Source organism: Brachyhypopomus gauderio, chromosome 6, assembly GCF_052324685.1.
Source record: "Brachyhypopomus gauderio isolate BG-103 chromosome 6, BGAUD_0.2, whole genome shotgun sequence".
NCBI lineage: Eukaryota > Metazoa > Chordata > Actinopteri > Gymnotiformes > Hypopomidae > Brachyhypopomus > Brachyhypopomus gauderio.
This window is the reverse complement of record NC_135216.1, coordinates 19,643,176-19,663,380: the sequence shown is the minus strand read 5'-3', so window position 1 is coordinate 19,663,380 and position 20,205 is coordinate 19,643,176. Positions and strand designations below refer to the sequence as shown.

General features: G+C 39.5%; 1 protein-coding gene across 1 annotated transcript in view; it reads left to right on the top strand.

Moving 5' to 3' along the window:
- The window catches only part of LOC143517218 (uncharacterized), a 61,280-nt gene that overhangs the window by 6,232 nt on the left and 34,843 nt on the right, over positions 1 to 20,205 (top strand). The window contains exons 6-7 of the mRNA XM_077009463.1: positions 16,384 to 16,440; positions 16,592 to 16,675. Of these exons, the coding sequence (XP_076865578.1) occupies positions 16,384 to 16,440; positions 16,592 to 16,675 (141 nt within the window). The remainder of the gene's footprint in view (positions 1 to 16,383; positions 16,441 to 16,591; positions 16,676 to 20,205) is intronic.

The following is a 20,205-nucleotide window of genomic DNA, read 5'->3' as shown; positions in this document are numbered from 1 at the left end:
TTTTACACAACACTCATTCTAAAGAGTATTAATAATAATACTAATCTTTATTTGTATAGCACATTTCATACATACATGCAACTTAAAGTGCTTTACAGAACAAATAAAAAGAAACATTAAAAGAAAGCAAAGATAAGACAAAAAGCAAATGTTAAAAGAAATTAGATAAAAAGGAAACAAACATACAAATTATAAAATAATAATATTAATGTAATAAAATAAATATTAAAATAACAAAATGTAACTAAATAAAATAATGTAAAAAAGTAAAGTAAATAAAGATAATAATCTGGTAAACTATTAAAATAATTAGATCAGAGTTAGTTTCTTAACTAAAAGCAGATCTAAACAGGAAGGTTTTGAGACTCTTCTTGAAGCCATACAAGGATGAAATGCCTCTGAGCTCTTCAGGAAGAGAATTCCAGAGCTTTGGGCCATAGTGGCTAAAAGTATCCTCGCCAATCTTTAATCGGCTTTTAGGAATCACCAGTAGATTACTGTTTGAAGACCTGAGAGACCTGACGAACATATATAAACATCATTTCACTGAGGTAAAGAGGAGCAAGACCATGAAAACATTTAAAAACCATCACAAGAACCTTAAAATATATTCTAAAGCTGACAGGTAACCAGTGCAGTGAGTGGAGTGCAGGTGTAATATGATCTCTCGTTCTCCTTCGGGTCAGGGGTGAGCTTCCCCTTGATTGAACTTAGTGATTTACGAACATCTTTAAGAACGACATAACTTTAAGAACACTGTTTTTACGCCGGTTTCCCAAAACCCTTCTTATCTTACGAACTTACAAACGAGTCCCTAAGTAGCACTTACTTGACTCCGCCCCCGCGTTTGCTCAGAACAGGGTCTGCTAGTCGAAAACTGAACCACTGATTTACATACATTTCTATATTATTAAGCCACAATAGTGTCGTTATGTAACTAATAATGATCAAATCAAACAATAAAAAAGTATTTACACAACATGTATGTAAAAAAAAAAAAAAGTTAATTTGTAATTGCTGTCCATCGCATGCCAAGCCTACCTAAAATAGGCAATTAACCTATTCTAATAATCTTTAGAAGCTATCTGTGACGCACGGGGTGGAGCGAAGGACGAGACACGGAATCCCTTGCTGCGACAGACGTCACTTTTATTATCCACAGGAATTGCGCAATAGCGCACGAGTAACGTTTAAACAAGCAAACACAATGTGTAGACTTTAGACAACGACGAGCACAAGACACTGCGCGAACGCACATTAAATAGACAGACCACATCAGCCCCACGTGATGACGAGACGAGCCACAGGTGAGACAGATAATTACAAGACGCACCCATACCCACGGAGATACACTGACGCAGACGAATAGACGCAGACAATGTTAACACACGCCCCAAAGGAAGGGTTCGGGGACCGTAACGTGACACTATCAAGCTGCAAGCATGGCAAACCGACCACGCAAACAAAATTTATCTCAGGACGACTAACACAATTGCTGGAAGAAATTGAAGAAAACAAGAGCATACTATTCTTCAAAGCTCTGGGAAGCTCAACAAATAAAGAAAAAAAACAGAAATGGGAAGAAATTACCCAGAAAATAAGTGCCTGCAGTGCATACAAGAGATCTGCAATGGACATACACAGAAATGGCATGACTTTGCTAGTCATGCAAAAAGAAAGGGAGTGGAACTTAGTAAAGAGAGGGCTAAGACTGGTGGGGGTCAATAATCTACAACAGCCCTCACAACAGAAGAGGAAAAAGCCCTGGGAATACTGGGCCCAACTGCAACCCAAGGCATCACTGGGGGGATAGATGTAGCCTCAAATGAGTTCCCGACTACCCCACCTCAACCTGCATCCCCTGTGCAACCTTCTTTTCCTTGCAACAGTCCTGTCCCATCATCTTCTGGCCCTTCTTCTGCACAACATATTGAAAGGCCTTCACATGCTCTTGACAATTAATGTAGATGCAGCCAGGAGTTAATTTCTATTGGAAGCCAAAGGCTCCAGATAGAAAAAGAGCATCTGCATTTACGCCATTTATATGTGTATATTAATAAATAGTAGCCTATGTTGTATTTCGTGAAAACAATCATTTCAATTTAGTATGTATATTTATGCGCAGTATTGAACTAAGGACGTAGATCTAATTTATGTGATGCAGTTACACTTTCAAAATTACATTTAACTGTTCGTGGATTCATGTATGTACACACAAGCGTGCATAGTTCAGAGCATTTTTAAAGGGATAATCACCGGCCTCTATCGTTTTTCAGACAGAACTGCATGTGAACTTCAGGTTAAGAACAACTTAGCAAGTTACGACAGGGTCAGACCACTCGTAGATTTACGGATGAGTTTAAGTACGATGTGCGTTACGAAGGCTTTTGGGACACCGGTGTAAATTTAAGAACATTCGTAAGTATGAGGTTACGAAGTACTTAGCGTTAAGAACGTTTTGGGAAACTCACTCCAGAACCCTTGCAGCAGCGTTCTGAACTCGCTGTAGATGAGAAATAGAGTTCTTTGGAAGAGCAGATAGAACAGCATTACAATAATCTAGCCTTGATGTGATAAATGGATGGGCAAGTTTTTCGCAGTCAGCAGGAGAGAGCATATCTCCCATAGGTAATTAAATGTTGGGGGTCATAGAAGAGGCCCGAGATCAATGTATGTTCATTTTTTATGTCAGTTTTACTGAGAGACTCTTAATAAACATTTAAACTTTTTCTCATTTTGCTGGGAAAATTGTCTGTTTCCATGGTTTCCCTCCATCTGCCATGCCCATGTCGTCAATGTTTCAAAGGTGAAAATAAGCTGTCTTGCATGTACTCATGATGTGTGATTTGAAGCTGTGCTCATTATCAAAGGTGACATCCAGGTTCTTAACACATAGTTTGGCATTCAGATTCATTTGATTTAAATAAGTCTGAACATCATTCCTTTGTGAATCACTACCAAGAACAAGAACCTGTCTTCTCTTCATTTAATTGCAGAACATTGTCAGACATCCATGTCTGTATATCATCTATGCAGTCAAACAGTGAGCAAATTGATTTCAGGTCTTTAGGTTCTAGAGAAATGTAAAGTTGTGTGTCATCTGCATATTGATGATAACTAATACCATGTTTATTAATGATATGTGGAAACGGGAGCATATATAGTAATATATAGGAATAGTAATGGCCCAAGAATTGATCCTTGAGGGACGCCACAAGTTATTTTTTTGACGTGTGGAGGAAGAGGTACCTAATGCTACATAGTAATCACGCCCAGTTAGACACGATCTAAACCAGTCTAAGACTAAGCCACTAAGGCCTACCCAGCTCTGTAGTCAATCAAGAAGTATTTCATGATCACAGTGTCAAAAGTGGCACTTAAATCTAGCAGAAAAAGGACTGAGAGTTTGCCTGCATCCTTATTCAATCTCAGGTCATTTACAACCTTAACTAGTGCTGTTTCAGTGCTGTGGGGAACTCTGAAACCAGATTGAAAAGTGTCATTTATCTTATTTACTTTGATATAATCATTCAACTGGATTGACACAACTTTTTCAATTATTTTGCTAAGAAAGGAAAGGTTAGATATAGGTTGATAGTTATTGAGAACTGTGGGATCAAGTTTTCTGTTCTTTAATAGTGGTTTAACCATAGCAATTTTAAGAATGTTAGGGCATTCTCCCAGTTGCAGAGACTGATTAACAATCTTTTGAACTTCATTAACTACTGAGTTCAGAATCAGGTTCAGGATTGAGTTCAGGATTTTAGTGATGAAATCACATCAGTTACCATGTTACCATGGTAGTGTTACCATAGTGTTACCATGTCACCTTCTTGGAAATAAGACATATTAAAGTTAGGCTGAGTAACTGATATAAGGGTTGATAGTCTATTAGTGCTTGTTGCTATGTTCTGCCTTATTCTAGTAATCTTGTCCCTAAAAAAGATTGCAAACTGATGACATTTTTCAACTGAAACAGTTTCAGGGAAGACACAGGAGGTGGGGTTTACTAGCTAATCTATACTTCTGAACAAGGCAGCTGAGTTATTATTGGAAGAATTGATTAAGGTAGAGAAGTAATTTTTCCTTGTTGATTTCACTTCACTTATAATTCTGCAATGTTGTCTGCAGAATATATATATATATATATATATATATATATATATATATATATATATATATATATATTAGTGGTGGGACTTTAACGCGTTAATTTCGATTAATTAATTACAGGAAAATTAACGCACTAAAAAAATTAACGCATTTTAACGCACGATACACTTTTGCATCGTGGAATGTTTCTCAGTGCACGAGTTCCAGGCGTACAGATTATATGGACGCACGATAAGATGAGCATGATGCAGATGACTGAAGAGGCTACGCTGGTGGATGGGAAATTTAAATATAAGAAACTTCCAGATGGAAGTTCAAACAAAAATAGTGTTATTTACACTTTATGTAGGAAGGAGTTCGCTTATCACAGGAGCACTTCCACCCTTCGTTACCACCTCAACGCAAAACATTGCAGCTAAAGCTGGGCGTACACTGTACGATATTTTAAATCGTGTACTCAGCTCCAGCTCAAACTGTACGACTAACTCGTTGCGGAGAGTCGGCTCGTGGAGCTGCTTCAACAGTGCGATACTCTCACGAGGAGCGATTTGAATTTCAAACATGTTTGATATTCTTGCGACGCTGCGATTTCTGATCGGGAGTTGGTCGTGAGGTGTGAATCGCTCCTCGTTTACCTGTGTAAACTATACGATGCACGACACGCGATTGAGCCGAAACGAGTGAAAAATCGGCTGAAAATGGGCCAAAAATCGCAGTGTACGCCCAGCTTAACGCGCTGGTCAGTAATAACTTAGCTGCTAAATGTATTCCTAGTACGATAGGGTGACCTAAACGTCCGCATTTCACATCTTGTCTCGGTCGTCCCGGGTTTTTTTATAAAGTGAGGAAATGTCCTGGTTTTTAAAGTACCTTCATTGGACCATTAAGACTGGATTAAACTTTCGCGAGTGACCGTAGCGCGCGACTCCGCACGCGTTTATGACGCGTCATATTATTTGTGTTGTTCGCTCTCTGTGGTCGAAGATAAAGGCTTACAAGAAGCGCTGCACATTGCGTCAACTGATGCAAGTTATGAACTACCGTCCAGGGGTGAGTTTCCCAAAACGTTCTTAGCACCAAGTACTTCTTAACTTCGTACGTAAGAACGAGGGAAAAAAAACAGGTTATTGTGAAAGGGAAGTAAAACAGGTTATTGTGAAGAGCGCCACAAATGTGGCTCTGACTGGGGATCACTGGACCTCTGTTAGCAACAAGAATGATCTTTGTGTGACAGCTCATATTATAGATGATGAATGGAAGATCCAGTCATTTGCTTTGAGCATGCAGAAGACCACTTCTAGGCACTATGGAGATGCCTGTGGCAGAGGCCTGGGAAATTTAAGAAAAGTATACCATCTAAAATGGTATTAAAAAACATCTTCTGATTTACTTCAATTCTTCCAATATCCTGAGCAAAACTGCCAAAATTAAACAACATTTTGGTCAAAATTTCCAATGTTCTGAACTGTTTTCTGCACTCATATATTGGTCTGTGTAGTAGACTGGTGGAAAAATAAACAAGATGTTGAAGTTTGATTATGTTCATTGATTCATTCATCATTCAAACTTAAATTAATATTTCTCATGTTAAATACTGAAATGCGATTAAAATGCGATTAATTTCGATTAATTAATTACAAAGCTTCCGATTAATTCGATTAATTTTTTTGATCGCGTCCCACCCCTAATATATATATATTAGGGGTGGGACGCGATCAAAAAAATTAATCGAATTAATCGGAAGCTTTGTAATTAATTAATCGAAATTAATCACATTATAATCGCATTTCAGTATTTAACATGAGAAATAATAATTCAAGTTTCAATGATGAATGAATCAATGAACATAATCATAAACTTCAACATCTTGTTTATTTTTCCACCAGTCTACTACATAGACCAATAGATGAGTACAGAAAACAGTTCAGAACACTGGAAATTCTGACCAAAAATGTTGTTTAATTTCGGAAGTTTTGCTCAGGATATTGGAAGAATTTAAGTAAATCAGAAGATGTTTTTTAATACCATTTTAGATGGTATATTTTTCTTTAATTTCCCAGGCCTCTGCCACAGGGATCTCCATAGTGCCTAGAAGTGGTCTTCTGCATGCTCAAAGCAAATGACTGGATCAGATCAGATTCATCATCTATAATATGAGCTGTCACACCAAGATAATTCTTGTTGCTAACAGAGGTCCAGTGATCCCCAGTCAGAGCCACATTTGTGGCGCTCTTCACAATAACCTGTTTTACTTCCCTTTCCTACAGCAGCTGGATTTTCTTCGACATTGTCCTTCTGGACGGCAGTTCGTAACTTGCATCAGTTGACGCAATGTGCAGCGCTTCTTGTAAGCCTTTATCTTCGACCACAGAGAGCGAACAACACTGCAAATAATATGACGCGTCATGTATAAACGCGTGCGGAGTCGCGCGCTGCGGTCACTCGCGAAAGTTTAATCCAGTCTTAATGGTCCAATGAAGCTAATTTAAAAACCAGGGGTGAGTTTCCCAAAACGTTCTTAGCACTAAGTACTTCTTAACCTCGTACGTAAGAACGAAGTTACGAAGTACTTAGCGCTAAGAACGTTTTGGGAAACTCACCCCAGGACATTTCCTCACCTAAAAAAAAACCCGCGACGCCCGGGATAGGATGTGAAATGCAGACATGTCACGGGAAATACGGACGTTTGCTCACCATATTGTACTAGGAATACATTTATCAGCTAAGTTATCATTACTGACCTGCGCGTTAGCCCCAAAATGTTTTGCGTTGAGGCGGTAACGAAGGGTGGAAGTGCTCCTGTGATAAGCGAACTCGTTCCTACATAAAGTGCAAATAACATTATTTTTGTTTGTACTTCCATCTGGAAGTTTCTTATATTTAAATTTCCCATCCACCAACGTAGCCTCTTCAGTCATCTGCATCATGCTCATCTTATTGTGCGTCCATATAATCTGTATGTCTGGAACTCGTGCACGGAGAAACATTCCACGGTGCAAAAGTGTCTCATGCGTTAAAATGCGTTAATATTTTTAGTGCGTTAATTTTCCTGTAATTAATTAATCGAAATTAACGCGTTAAAGTCCCACCACTAATATATATATATATATATATATATATATATATATATATATATATATATATATATATATTAGGGGTGGGCATAGATACATTTTTTAATCTAGATTAATCTCACTGAAATCTTGAAATTAATCTAGATTAATCTAGATTAAAATGGCTCATATGCGTGCTACCCAAGTAATGACTAAAAGTCAGTTTTTGAGATAGGATTTCTTAATACAGAGGGTGCATTAGACCAGGGGCTCATCTCCTGTTTCCAGAATGCATCAATGACTGCTTGAGGAAGCTGTTCTACTTTGATACTTGAAGAAAAAAAAACATACTCAATAAAATGTAGGCTACTCGTGTTCAATGGTTTATTCAGTTAAACATGAATTTGTAAACCTACATTCTGTACATTAAAAGGGGTTGATAATATGTTTATTCAGCTAAACATGATATTTGAAATGTAAGCCAACATTTAGTACATTTAACCTCACGGACGTAATTTAGGGGGGACTTTTTCAAAAGCCGGTTTTGGTCCTCTGCAGTTTTAACGGTTAAAAAGGAATATTTAAATCGAATCTAGCGCTAGGACCATGCATAAAACGACCGCTTCGAGCTCCGCTCCGGTAACACTTTACGTTCTTAAAAATGAATTTTCCATGAAGCAAACCTGGCGACTTTGTGGCTCCATCCATGTAAACCCACGTACGATTTTTAATTCACAGGTTTGAAAACTCGTTCTCGCCCCTACTGTGCAATTTGATTAGGAATACAGCCGAGCTAAACTATCAAGTTGAAAGTCATCATAGTTTGCTTGTGACGGGCAGTGTGAGCAACTGAAAAGGAAGCGATCACGCCAAGTCTCAGGGAAAAAGGATGGTTTAATAGAAAGTGTGCAAACCAAAACCCGTTCAAAAGATCCAAATTAAGGATATAATGACCAGCGGTCAACTGGTACAAAGACAAGACATATATAGGCAAACAAACGACCCTCAGGTGAGACGTATCACGGGCTCCGCCCACCTGAGGGACGCACATGACGTCACCAAACAACAACAACAACAGCCGCTGTGGACAGAGGCGGCCGGTAGGGGGCCGCCTCACCGTGACATTGCTTACCCATTTTGACCCAGTTCCCAACCCAACTTTAAGAATAGATTAACTGCGATAATTTTTATATCGCCTGATAAGAGTATCAAATCACCACTAATATATATATATATATATATATATATAGTATACTGTATATAGTATTGAGAATATTAAGAAATCTACTTAAAGTATATAGAAAACATATATACTTTACATGTGTACAGTATACTGTATATAGTATACAGAATATTAAGAAAACATTACTTAGAACTGCAGGCCACAAAAAATAAGTACTTGCATTATGGAAAAAAGGACAATAAGTAAATGTGCTGAACATCAGTACAGAGCCATTTCACAACATGGACCTGGTGTAGGGCTGATTTGGAACATCTAGGTTAGTACTTGTCACGTTACAGCCCCTGACCCCTCCCTTTTGGGTGTGTCAATGTTGTCTATGTCCAGTCGTCTGCGTCTGTGGATCTCCTTGTGTGTGGTTATGTCTTGTGTTAATCCGTCTCACCTGTGGTTCGTCTCATCATCACTCGGGACTTATGTGGTTTGTCTATTTATAATAATAATAATACATTTTATTTAATGATGGCGCCTTTCATGGCACTTAAGGACACCTTACAACAGTTAATAAATTAAAATCAGACAAACAGATCTACATATATTCAAATAATTTCAGCCAGATAAAATATAGGACATACAGGGAGAACTGAAAATGAGGAGTCAGGAGTATGCTAATGTGAATAATTTCAATTTCAATGTTTATTTCAAATATGGAAAACTAAAAACAAAACAATTTTACATATTTGAAAAGGAATGGGAAGAAGTATAAAACTTATTTAATCCCACCCTTCTCCAAAGCTTATTACAAAAAATAAAAAATATTATTCCCCCCCCCCCTCAATTAATTACATTTCATAAATACTGAAACTACCATTTCATTTAACTCTATGAATATATTTTGTATCATATAACTTCAAACATAAATATACAGTGTATATGCATACACTCATAAGTACAAGCGCATACAGACATATACACAACCCCCCTAAATTCCCATTTATTACAATGTATATACATAAATAATAATCAGGCACACTCAGCCTCCCTATATCTTTTAAAAATAATATTTTTGTACTTTTCTTTAAATTTTTTCATGTTTGGACATTCCTTTAGTTCCATACTCAGAATGTTCCATAATTTTACTCCAACTACAGAAATACAGAACCCTTTACGTGTTGTATGAACATTTCTTCTTTTAAAAATTAACTGTCCCCTTAATTGATAACCCTCTTCCCTTTCAATAAATAGTTTCTGAATATTTGCTGGTAATAATTTGTTTTTTGCTTTAAATGCTATTTCTACTGTTTGCAAATCTACAAGATCTGTAAATTTGAGTAATTTTGACGACAGGAATAGTGAATTGGTATGATCCCTATAGCCAGCCCCATGTATTATCCTTATTGCTTTCTTTTGTAAAATAATTAATGATTGTATAACAGTTTTATAATTATTGCCCCATATACTTGCACAATTATTTAAGTATGGGAGAACTAAGGACCAGTATAAATTATGAAGTGATTTGTAATTCAAAACTTGTTTTGCTTTATATAATATTGCAGTTCCCCTTGATACTTTAGCTTGTACATGTCTAATATGAGATTTCCAGCTTATTTTATCATCAATTATTACACCAAGAAAATTTATTTCAGTTACCCTTTCAATTTGACATCCATCTAAATGAACTTGTAGTTCTAGTTCATCTCCACTGTGCCCAAAAATAATGAACTTTGTTTTACTGACATTTAGTGATAGTTTGTTATTGTCAAACCATTTTTTTATTTTCTTTAACTCTGTATTTATTCTATGCTCCAACAATTTCAAATTATTCCCTGAAAAAAACAGGTTTGTATCTCAAGGACTCTGATACTTTACATACTTTACATTAATATACAAAATAAATAACTTGGGTCCCAAAACTGAATAGGTGGGTTTTAAGCCGAGATTTAAAGGTAGATAGACAGTCAATATTGCGGATTTGAGTAGGAAGGGCATTCCAAAGAAACGGGGCAGAGTAGCTAAAAGCTGTAGCTCCCACAGTAGACAATCAGACTGGAGGGTGTAACGTTCTGCGCGGGGCAGAACAGGGAGGCGGACAAAAACGCTGAGGAGAGCGAGATTTATTCAAGGAAATTTCAAAAGCAGTGTTAAATGGACAGGCATGGGTCAAACCGGGAGGGCAGCCAGAACAAGAAAGGACAACAGGCATATTCAGACAAGAAACTAACGACGAGGGGGAAAACACGGAACAGGCAGATGTAGACGGATAACAAATGCAAAGCTCAAACTTACGAACAGCAGGTGACGGGATTAAACAAAAAGACCGATACGGACATGGGAGACACAGGGACTTATATACACAGAACCAAACTAGGGACAGGTGATGACAATGACACAGGGCCGTGGTAACAAACGAGGAATCATCAAAATAAACGAGCAGGGCGGGACAAACAGGCAGGGAACACAGACATGAGGGAACCCAGAGTGACAGCTACGAGAGGGGGCGTTGCCCTACGTGACAGAGGGAGAGTGAGCTGGCCGGCTGAAGAGGATCGGAGGGTACGAGCAGGACGGTATGCTTTAAGGAGATCAGTGATATAAGAGGGAGCAAATCCATGTAGAGCTTTGAATGTTAGTTTGAATTAGTTAGTAGGATTTTATACTGGATCCGGTAGTTAACAGGGAGCCAGTGGAGCTTTTTAAGGACAGGGGTGATATGTTCAGTGATAGGAGACCTGGAGATAATCCTAGCTGCTGAGTTTTGAACTAACTGGAATTTATGTACATATTTCTGAGGTAGGCCAAAAAGAATAGACTTACAATAGTCTAGTCTCGATGTTACTAATGCATGGACCAGAATAACTGTACAGGATTGACTGAGAAATGGACAGTCTGTTAATGTTCCTAAGATGAAAGTAGGCTGAACGTGTAATATTGGAGATGTGTGTTTTGAAGGAAAGATGGCTATCAAAAACAACTCCCAGACTTGTAACCTGGGAGGATGTAAAGACAGCGCAATGATCAAAATTCAAAGTGAAAGACTGACTTTTTTCGAGAATGCTCTTAGTTCCTACTAGGAGAATTTCATTTTTATTGGCATTTAATTGTAGAACATTTTCAGAGAACCATTCTTTTGCTTGGTCTAAACAGTTTACCAGGGAGGAGGGCGGGAGAGTATCATTGGGTTTGGTGGAGAGGTAAAGCTGGGTGTCATCAGCATAACAATGAAAATGTATATTAAATTTCCTAAATATTTTGGACAGACTTTGTACAGAGCCGACTGGTAATTCTTGAGGCGGATGAACTGGGAATGATCACTAATGTAGGACGAGAACCACTTAAGCACGGTATCTGTGAGCCCAATGGATTTTAGGCGATCAAGTAGTATTGGGTGAGAGATGGTGTCAAACGCAGCCTTTAGATCTAAGAGGATGAGAATCGTGAGCCGACCTGAATCAGCTGCCACTAGAAGATCGTTAGTTACTTTAAGGAGAGCAGTTTCTGTGCTGTGGAGAGGACGAAAACCAGATTGAAAGGTCTCATATAAGTTATTTTTGCTAAGATAAGTATGAATCTGAGTATAGACAGTGGTCTCTAGAATTTTTGAGATAAAGGTTAAAATTGAGATTGGCCGGAAATTATTAAAATCAGTCTGATCTAATCAAGGTTTCATAAGTATGGGTGTAATCATGGCCAATTTAAGAGGCAGGGACAAAACCAGTAGAAAGAGAAGACTGAATAATAGCAGTAATGGGTGAACATAGAGAGGATGAGCAGGCTTTGATAAGATTTGTTGGAAGGGGATCAAGAATGCAGGTTGTAGGCTTAGCTTTCTTAATAAGATGGGCTATTTCAATAGTTGTAGGGAGTGTAAAGGAAGACAAAGAAGAAGAAGAGCATAGCAATAGATCAGGAATGGACTTAGGGGTAGCATTAATTGAGTGGCGAGAGGTTATTTGTTGATGGATGGTTTGGATTTTAGAGTCAAAAAATGTCATAAACATATCGCATAGTTCAACAGAATGCAATTGAGTAGGTGATGTGACCGGTGATTGGAGCATATTGTTTACAGAATGGAAAAGAGCGCGGGCATTGCCCTCAGAAGCCGTAAACAATGTCCGATAATAAACAGATTTTGCAGCAGAAATAGCTTCCTTGTAATGCATTAGGTGGCTGTGGTACATTTCCTTGTGTGCTGTAAGTCCACTTTTCTTGAACAAGCGCTCGAGCTGTCGTACCCTAGATTTTAAGTGGCGCAATTCGGTGGTGTACCATAGCGCACTACGAGCAAATGAAACTCCTTGTTTTTAGTGGGTCGTATTTATCCAAAAGGTGGTGTAATTCCGTGTTATACTGGGAGAAGAGAGTCTCAGGGGAGACAGAACCTGAGTTCCATTGTAAAGAACTCACTTCAGATGATAACAGAGTCTGATCAATGTTCTTTATGTTGCAAAATGAAATAACTCGAGGACTGGTTTCCACAGCAGGTAGTGTTGCAGTGAATGAGATCAGATGGTGGTCAGAGATTGCAAGTTCTGTAGCTGCACAGTTCAGAGCAGTGATCCCAGAGCAGCAGATGAGATCAAGAGTATGCCCTTTGCGGTGTGTTGGAAAATCCACAAGCTGTTGTAGGCCAAATGTATCGATGCATGACAAAAAGTCCTTGGTAATTGTATTACCTTTATTATACATGTGAATATTAAAGTCTCCCAGGACTATTGGGTTCTGTGTCATAGAACAGATTGATGTTAAAAACGCTGAAAAGTCATTTAAAAAGGCAGCATTGAACTTGGGTGGACGATAGATTGTAGCTAAGATGGTAGGAGTAGGTCCATTAATTTGGATTGTCGCAGATTCGAATGATGGCTGATGAGTTACAGTCAGTCTGGACACTCTCCACTTCTCATTATAGAGAATAGCGATACCGCCCCCTCGCCCTGTGACGCGGGCTTCATTGGTAAACACAAACCCGGAAGGAACGCACTGATTTAACTGAAAAAAATCACCAGGTTGCTGCCACGTCTCCGTTAAACAGAGAAAGTCAAAGTTATGGTCCGTGAGTAGATCGGAGACCGGAGGGCTCTTATCAGAGAGAGAGAGCGGATATTCAGCATTCCGATGCTGAAGTGGTTAACGCTGTGGACGCTGTTAGCCGACCTAGCCAAGGTAGCCAACACATCCCGGTTAATACACCGGGCACAGCGGCCACTTATTGGTAGTGGTAAAGAAGTCCAGAGAGATCGTATCGGCTTGCTGTCGTCAAATGTAAATCTGCGGCGAGATCCACGGTGGACATATTTACGGTGTGGGAGACAGGAGATATCCCGATGGAGAGACAGAGCCGGTGGTAGTTCTAATGACTGGGCCCGAAGGCGTAGCCGTAGAAGTTCTTGAACTGTATATTTAAAAGTGGGTATATCCGTCACACTAGGCATTACGCTAAATAAAAGTGAAATAAAAGAAAAATAATACAACAATAATCAGTGATGGCTTAGTTACCTTGAAAAAGTAATCCGATTACTGACTACTGATTACTCCTTTTAAAAGTAACTTAGTTACGTTACTGATTACTTGATTTTAAAAGTAACTACGTTAGATTACAAGTTACTTTAGTAGTTACATTCAGCAGCAAAATTTATTTGTCCAATACTCACTTTATTGGAAGTGCATTTTTAACAGTAACAATGTATTGAAGCAAGTTCGGTAACTGAGGCAGAAACTACTTAGTCCAAAAATCCAGAGGAGGGAAACTTTATTGATAACTTTATTGATAATGCAACCCCCCCCCCCAGTGTCACTTAAAGGGCTAAGACTCCTTGAGTGGCCAAGTGTCTGTCCAATAGGGAAGCAGACCGTGAGCAGTAGTAATCGCTACAGTATCTCCTGACATTACATTTGTGTAGCTGCACGGTATTATTTGCACAAAATTTATTTGTAAACGTAATACAAGCGAACTATTCAGTCAGACAGCTATTTGTTGTGAAACGAAATACCATTACAATTTCAAGCATTTTAAAGTAGGCTACATTAGCCAAAATTCCAGCACTTTTCAAACGTGGAACACAGTGCAACATTAAAATTCTTCGGGTAAATGTTCCTTCCCCTGTTTTTGAGGGGTATTTCTTTATACTACCACATATCGTTACGGGAAGACACTGCAAAAAATGACTTGTAAAATGTGCTCGCGCTCTCACAGGGTCGCGTGCAGTGTGCGGAGTCGAGCGATACGGTCAGATGCAAAAGTATAACTGAGTCAAGAAGAAAGCAAAAATATATATTTTTACTAGGGAAAATAAAAATAGTAACGCACAGTTACTTGGATAAGTAACTTTAATCTGATTACTGGACTGGAAATAGTAGCGCGTTATATTACTCGTTACCGAAAAAAGTGGTAAGATTGGAGTAACGCGTTACTGACATCACTGACAATAATACACAACAATACACGAAAATTCGGTAAAAACACGGTAAGTGTAGCGGCAGCCAAGCACGCCAGTGTGCACCCATCACATCATGAACTGTCCAGTATTTAATGTGCGTTCACGCAGTGTCCTGTGCTCGTCGTTGTTTGAGTCTATACGTTACTGTGTGTTTTGTTGTTTATCGTGCGCTACCTGCGCTATTGCTGTCAGTAATAAACGTACGTCAGTGGACTCGTGCCTCGTCCTTCCTGCCGCACCGCGCGTCACAGTACTATAATAATATAACTTAAAAAAATTACTAACAGGAAGGACCTATAGTTAAACAATGGCCAGTGACCCATTTTTAACATGTATATAATTCATGAATAGATAAGAGATTAACAGAAGGCACACTGTCTTTTTGAATAAGCAAGTATTAATATCATTGTCATTTTCCAAGTTGTTTCAACAAATAATTTGCATATGATTATACAGATACAGATAGTTTTTATTCATCACACATTGTACAAGTACAAGATGAAATGTGTTATTTCCCTGGGCCCAGTGTTAAAGCACCGAAAACCCAGAGCGGCTGCGACGTAAACGTAGACGTGCCACCTCCACAGAATGGAGGAGAAACACAGAGAGATAACATCAGGAGGAGACAAAAAAATATGACCACGTGAACGTTTGTGTTATTCTCACAAACAGGACAACAGTCTGTGTGCATGCAAAAAATCTCCATCGCACATACAACATTGATAACACAGACAGTAAGCAGTGAGAGGCGTGATTCATTCAGAGAGGAAGGGGGGAGCCAGAGGCCTGGCACACAGTCTTTGTGTCAAAGTTCGCGGTGGAAGGCGAGAGCCATCTCTGACCGTCTCTGTGTGGGGGTAGGAGCAGGTAACCAAGACGACAACCTTCTGGGAGAAATTTGTTTGGGCTCCAATGCAGATAATCATGAATGAAGAGCATAGATTCCATCCATGATCAAATCCAGCTTTTAAAAAGTCACAGTCTGTGTTCCAACAGTTCCAACAGCTCTACCAAATTGGGAAATTTTCGTGGGCGTTCGATAACTGACCCCACTCTTTAAATTTCCTGATACACCAGGGCAACACCTAATCCAATCAGCAGAACCCCAGTGATCAAAGTTCCAAATAAGAACACATCCTCAACATCTTCCAGGGAGAGAGGCGCAAGACACAAACTATGCCACGTCCCCCTTGAGCCAAACACATATCCAGATGAGGACGGTCCGTCCAGACATGTGGGTTTTCCCACGCCATGACTCCATGTGGAAGAAATAATGCCAATTGCGTTGAGAGACCACCTGATCAAATCCATTTTCTTTGCTAAAGTTCGAAGAACAACGTCAGGAAACTAAGACGAGACAAAGAAGCTAAGCTAGCTAAAGAGGAAAGGGAGTGCAGGAGCAGAGATAAAGTGCGACCGCCTCTCATGAAAGCCGGAAGAGAAGAGTGTTATACACAGTGTTACATTGCGTTTTTGCTTTACACATATTAGAACATGATATAATATAATGGGTGTTTTATTATGTGTTACCCCTATAGTATTTATTTATAACAATCCTATATATAAAAAAGTTTGCAATTACAGCTTTTGCTTACATCAACAGGACTGTGGACATGTTTGAGGGTGTCATTCATAGAGAGAAACTGAATGAGATCTGGGGGTGAGCATGTTCTTCCTATTACACTATTACATTATGGCTCATTGACAGCCAGACAACTTGATATTATTTCTTTCAATAGTAGTGCCACTTTCTCTTTTTTCTCTTTTGTTTTCACATCTAACACTATTCAACACTGTTTTGTATATCACAGAGATATGGAGTCACACTACTTTCCTGACGCACCATCAGTGAGGAACAGTCCCTGGGATTTCCTCTGTTACCTTCTCTCCACCACGTAAGAGTGAACCTTTTACTCCTTAAAATGTTATACTGTACATTTGTTTAATAATAGGGATGCACCGATCCGATATTAGGATCGGATATCGGTCCCGATATTAACAAAATTAGCTGGATTGGGTATCTGATAATCAGACCGATCCATGGGACCGATATAATTTTCTTTAATTTGTTTGCGACGCGTGCTACGCCATACGTCAGCAGCACGTTTAATTTGTTTGCGACGCGTGCTATGCCATACGTCAGCAGCACGTTTAATTTGTTTGCGATGTGTGCTACGCCATACGTCAGCAGCACGCGTGCAGCGTGCCAGGAGACTTAGAAATAGGCACAACAACATGGAGCGAGGCAAAGAGTCAGCTGTGTGGAGGTATTTTACGCTTGCTACGCCAACAAGTTCGACGGCGACGTGCAATATCTGTAAAACAAATGTTGCAAGGGTGGTGGTAGCACTGCAAAATACAATACAACAAATTTAATTAAGCACCTTAAAAGCTACCATGGTAAAGAGCACGCAGAGTTTACGTTACAGTAAAAAAAAAAAGACGCAGGAGACAATACGAAACAGTTAACTTTGACGGATGCACTGCAAAGACGTGAAAAATTTCCACCCGACAGCGTGAAAGCGACAAAAATAACAGAGAAAGTTTTGGAATTTATTGTTTGGGATGCGCAACCCATGTCGGTGGTCGAAGATGAAGGCTTTCGTCGCCTGCTTGAACACCTGGAACCAAGGTATAATTTACCGTCACGAAAATATTTTTCCGAGACCGCTTTGCCAGAACTGTACGAGAAAGCATGTGGACACATATCAGGACAGTTAAAAGATGTTAATGTAATGAGCTTCACGACAGATATCTGGAGCTCAAACGTGTGCCCTATGTCACTTTTAAGCCTCACAGTGCGATGCTCAGGGCTCTCAAGTCTCACGCATTGAGCGTGTGACACACGCATTTGACCGTCTTCACACGCTCACACGCCACACTTCCAATTTCACACGGCGAGAAAAAAAAATCTAGTTTATTTACCTCCGATCCATATCTATGTCGCCCTCCACTGGCGATCGATCGCGATATACAAACCCCCACCCCGCTCAACAACTCACGTTCGCCACCCCCCGTCAACAACTCTCACACTCTGACATGAATCCAAAACTTGAGAGCCCTGGCGATGCTCCAAGCAAAAAACTTTCACGGATCACACACCAGCGACTCAATTTCGACTGCCATGAGGGAAATGCTCGATCAGTGGCATATTCCCTTGAACAAAGTGCACGTCATTTTGAGGGACAATGCTAGCAACATGAAAAAGGCGATGGACAGCATGGGAGTGCGTAGCTTGGGCTGCTTTGCTCATACGTTGCAGCTCGTAATTAACGAGGGACTATTGTCACAACGGAGTGTGAGTGATGCCATTGCTAGCGGCAGGCAGATTGTGGGACATTTTAAACATTCTCCACTCGCATATTCACGGCTATATGATATCCAGCTCCAGATGCAAATGCAACCTAAACGCCTGCAACAAGACATCAGGACAAGATGGAATAGCACGTACTTTATGATCGAGTCTCTTCTGGAACAGAAGCGAGTGCTTTGTGCTTACGTTGCTGACCATGACCTGCCCATGACACTGACTGCTAACCAGTGGGCCTTGCTAGAAAAAACTAACACTGTTCTAGCACCATTTGAAGAGCTAACTAGGAAAGTAAGCTCATCCACCTCCTCCACCGCTGATGTTATTCCAACTGTCACCGTCCTCAAACGCATCCTGGCTAAGGAAGGTGAGGCAGATACCGGCATAAAAACAATGAAAAAGACCCTGTTGCAAGCTGTCGTCAAACGCTTCGGCACTGCAGAAGATGAACCTGTCTACGCTCTTGCTACATTGCTGGACCCGAGATATAAAGACAGGTAAGATTCTAACCTTATTGCATTATAGTATCTTTCTCTCTTTCTACAGCACCACAAACAGTACCTTGAAAATTTCAATGCAATAAGATGCCATGATGTGCATTAAAAAATTTTAATTAGAAAATATAAAAGATAAATTACATATCCTTTTTACACATACTTTTTCATGTCTATATTACTTTGATCAGCCTTAAATTTTATTGTTACATCCAAGAATTTAGTGTCTCAATGAGGTGTGAATTTGAACCAGTGTTTTATATATTTAACCTTATACTGCAGATTCGCACGCCTGGTGGCCATTTTTAACATTTTTGACATAGTTCACATTAAAACTAGATATCTCAAGTTGTACATATAGGAAAATTATCATTCATGGCTCAAACTGAAGTAGGCAGTTGGGGGAACATATTAATACACTTCAATATCATATTCACATAATTTGGTTTATTTTAGAGCCTCTATTGCAGATGCTAATATGCCAGGAATGTCACAAATGCTGACTTGAACTTGAACATGACTGGAATGTATATTCACATAGTTATTCAAATGTGGTATCAGAAATTACAATAAATTTCGCTAGGGTCTTTTCTAACAACACAGAAAAAATGGAGCAAATCCATGCAAGCATTGAAAAGTTATTCAGCTTTATCCAAGGTATGTCAAGTGCACCACACCCATGTCTAAATATGCCACACCCGACACACACCATTAGCCAACTAAGCTAACATGCCAACAAATTCCTTACACGAAACCGAGGAGCTACGACAAACAACAATGCTGCACATATTACAGCAAGACCAGAAAATTCCAATGACTAAATTTCATGTCCAAATATGAACGTTATGATATCATATTTATGTCCAATATAGTCCGACAGCATAAGCTAGGTTACCGTAGCCAACTCCGGTAGCATCCGACACGATACAGAGTGCTGCAGCACTCAAACGCTCTAAAACTGTTTATAATCTAACGCTTAGTTAATGTTTAGTATTAGAATATATATTTTGTACAATATCGCTTATGAAAAATTATCCATTGTTACTCACAGTACGTAGAATCGCGTCGTAGCCGGTGTACCGTCTCACTTCCGGGTTGGCGAAAATTCCGAAAATTGCTCATATATTCCACACAAAGTAATCCGTTTATGTTCAAAAGTATCCACAATCCGCATAAAAACGAACAAAATAATCCATGGCTGCTTCAGTTTCGCCGAACAGTGTGTTCTGGGGAGCTTAGCTTAGGTTAGCAAAGGGTTAGCTTATGTTGCTATGCTAGCGGCCGAAATTGGAAATGAAGCGCCAGTTTCCGAGGGCTCAATTTAAAAATATACTTGACCAATCATGTCATATGAGGGCTGGTTAGCTTCGGAAGGATGTACACTATTGGTTAGAACAGCTTTCAATCACTTCTGAGGCGCCAGCTTGTCTCTGTGGGCTTATTGGTTCACCCTCCCCCCCTCCCCTTCGCACCTCGCCGTGGGAGAGGTTGTAAAACCTGTCATTCAAAGTCACTACCCCACTTTAGACCAATAAAAACCACTCAAATCAAAGCAGAACCGCTGCAGCTTTGTAATGAGGGGTCAAATCAGCGTTAAGAATGCTTCTGTGACGCTTAGGGG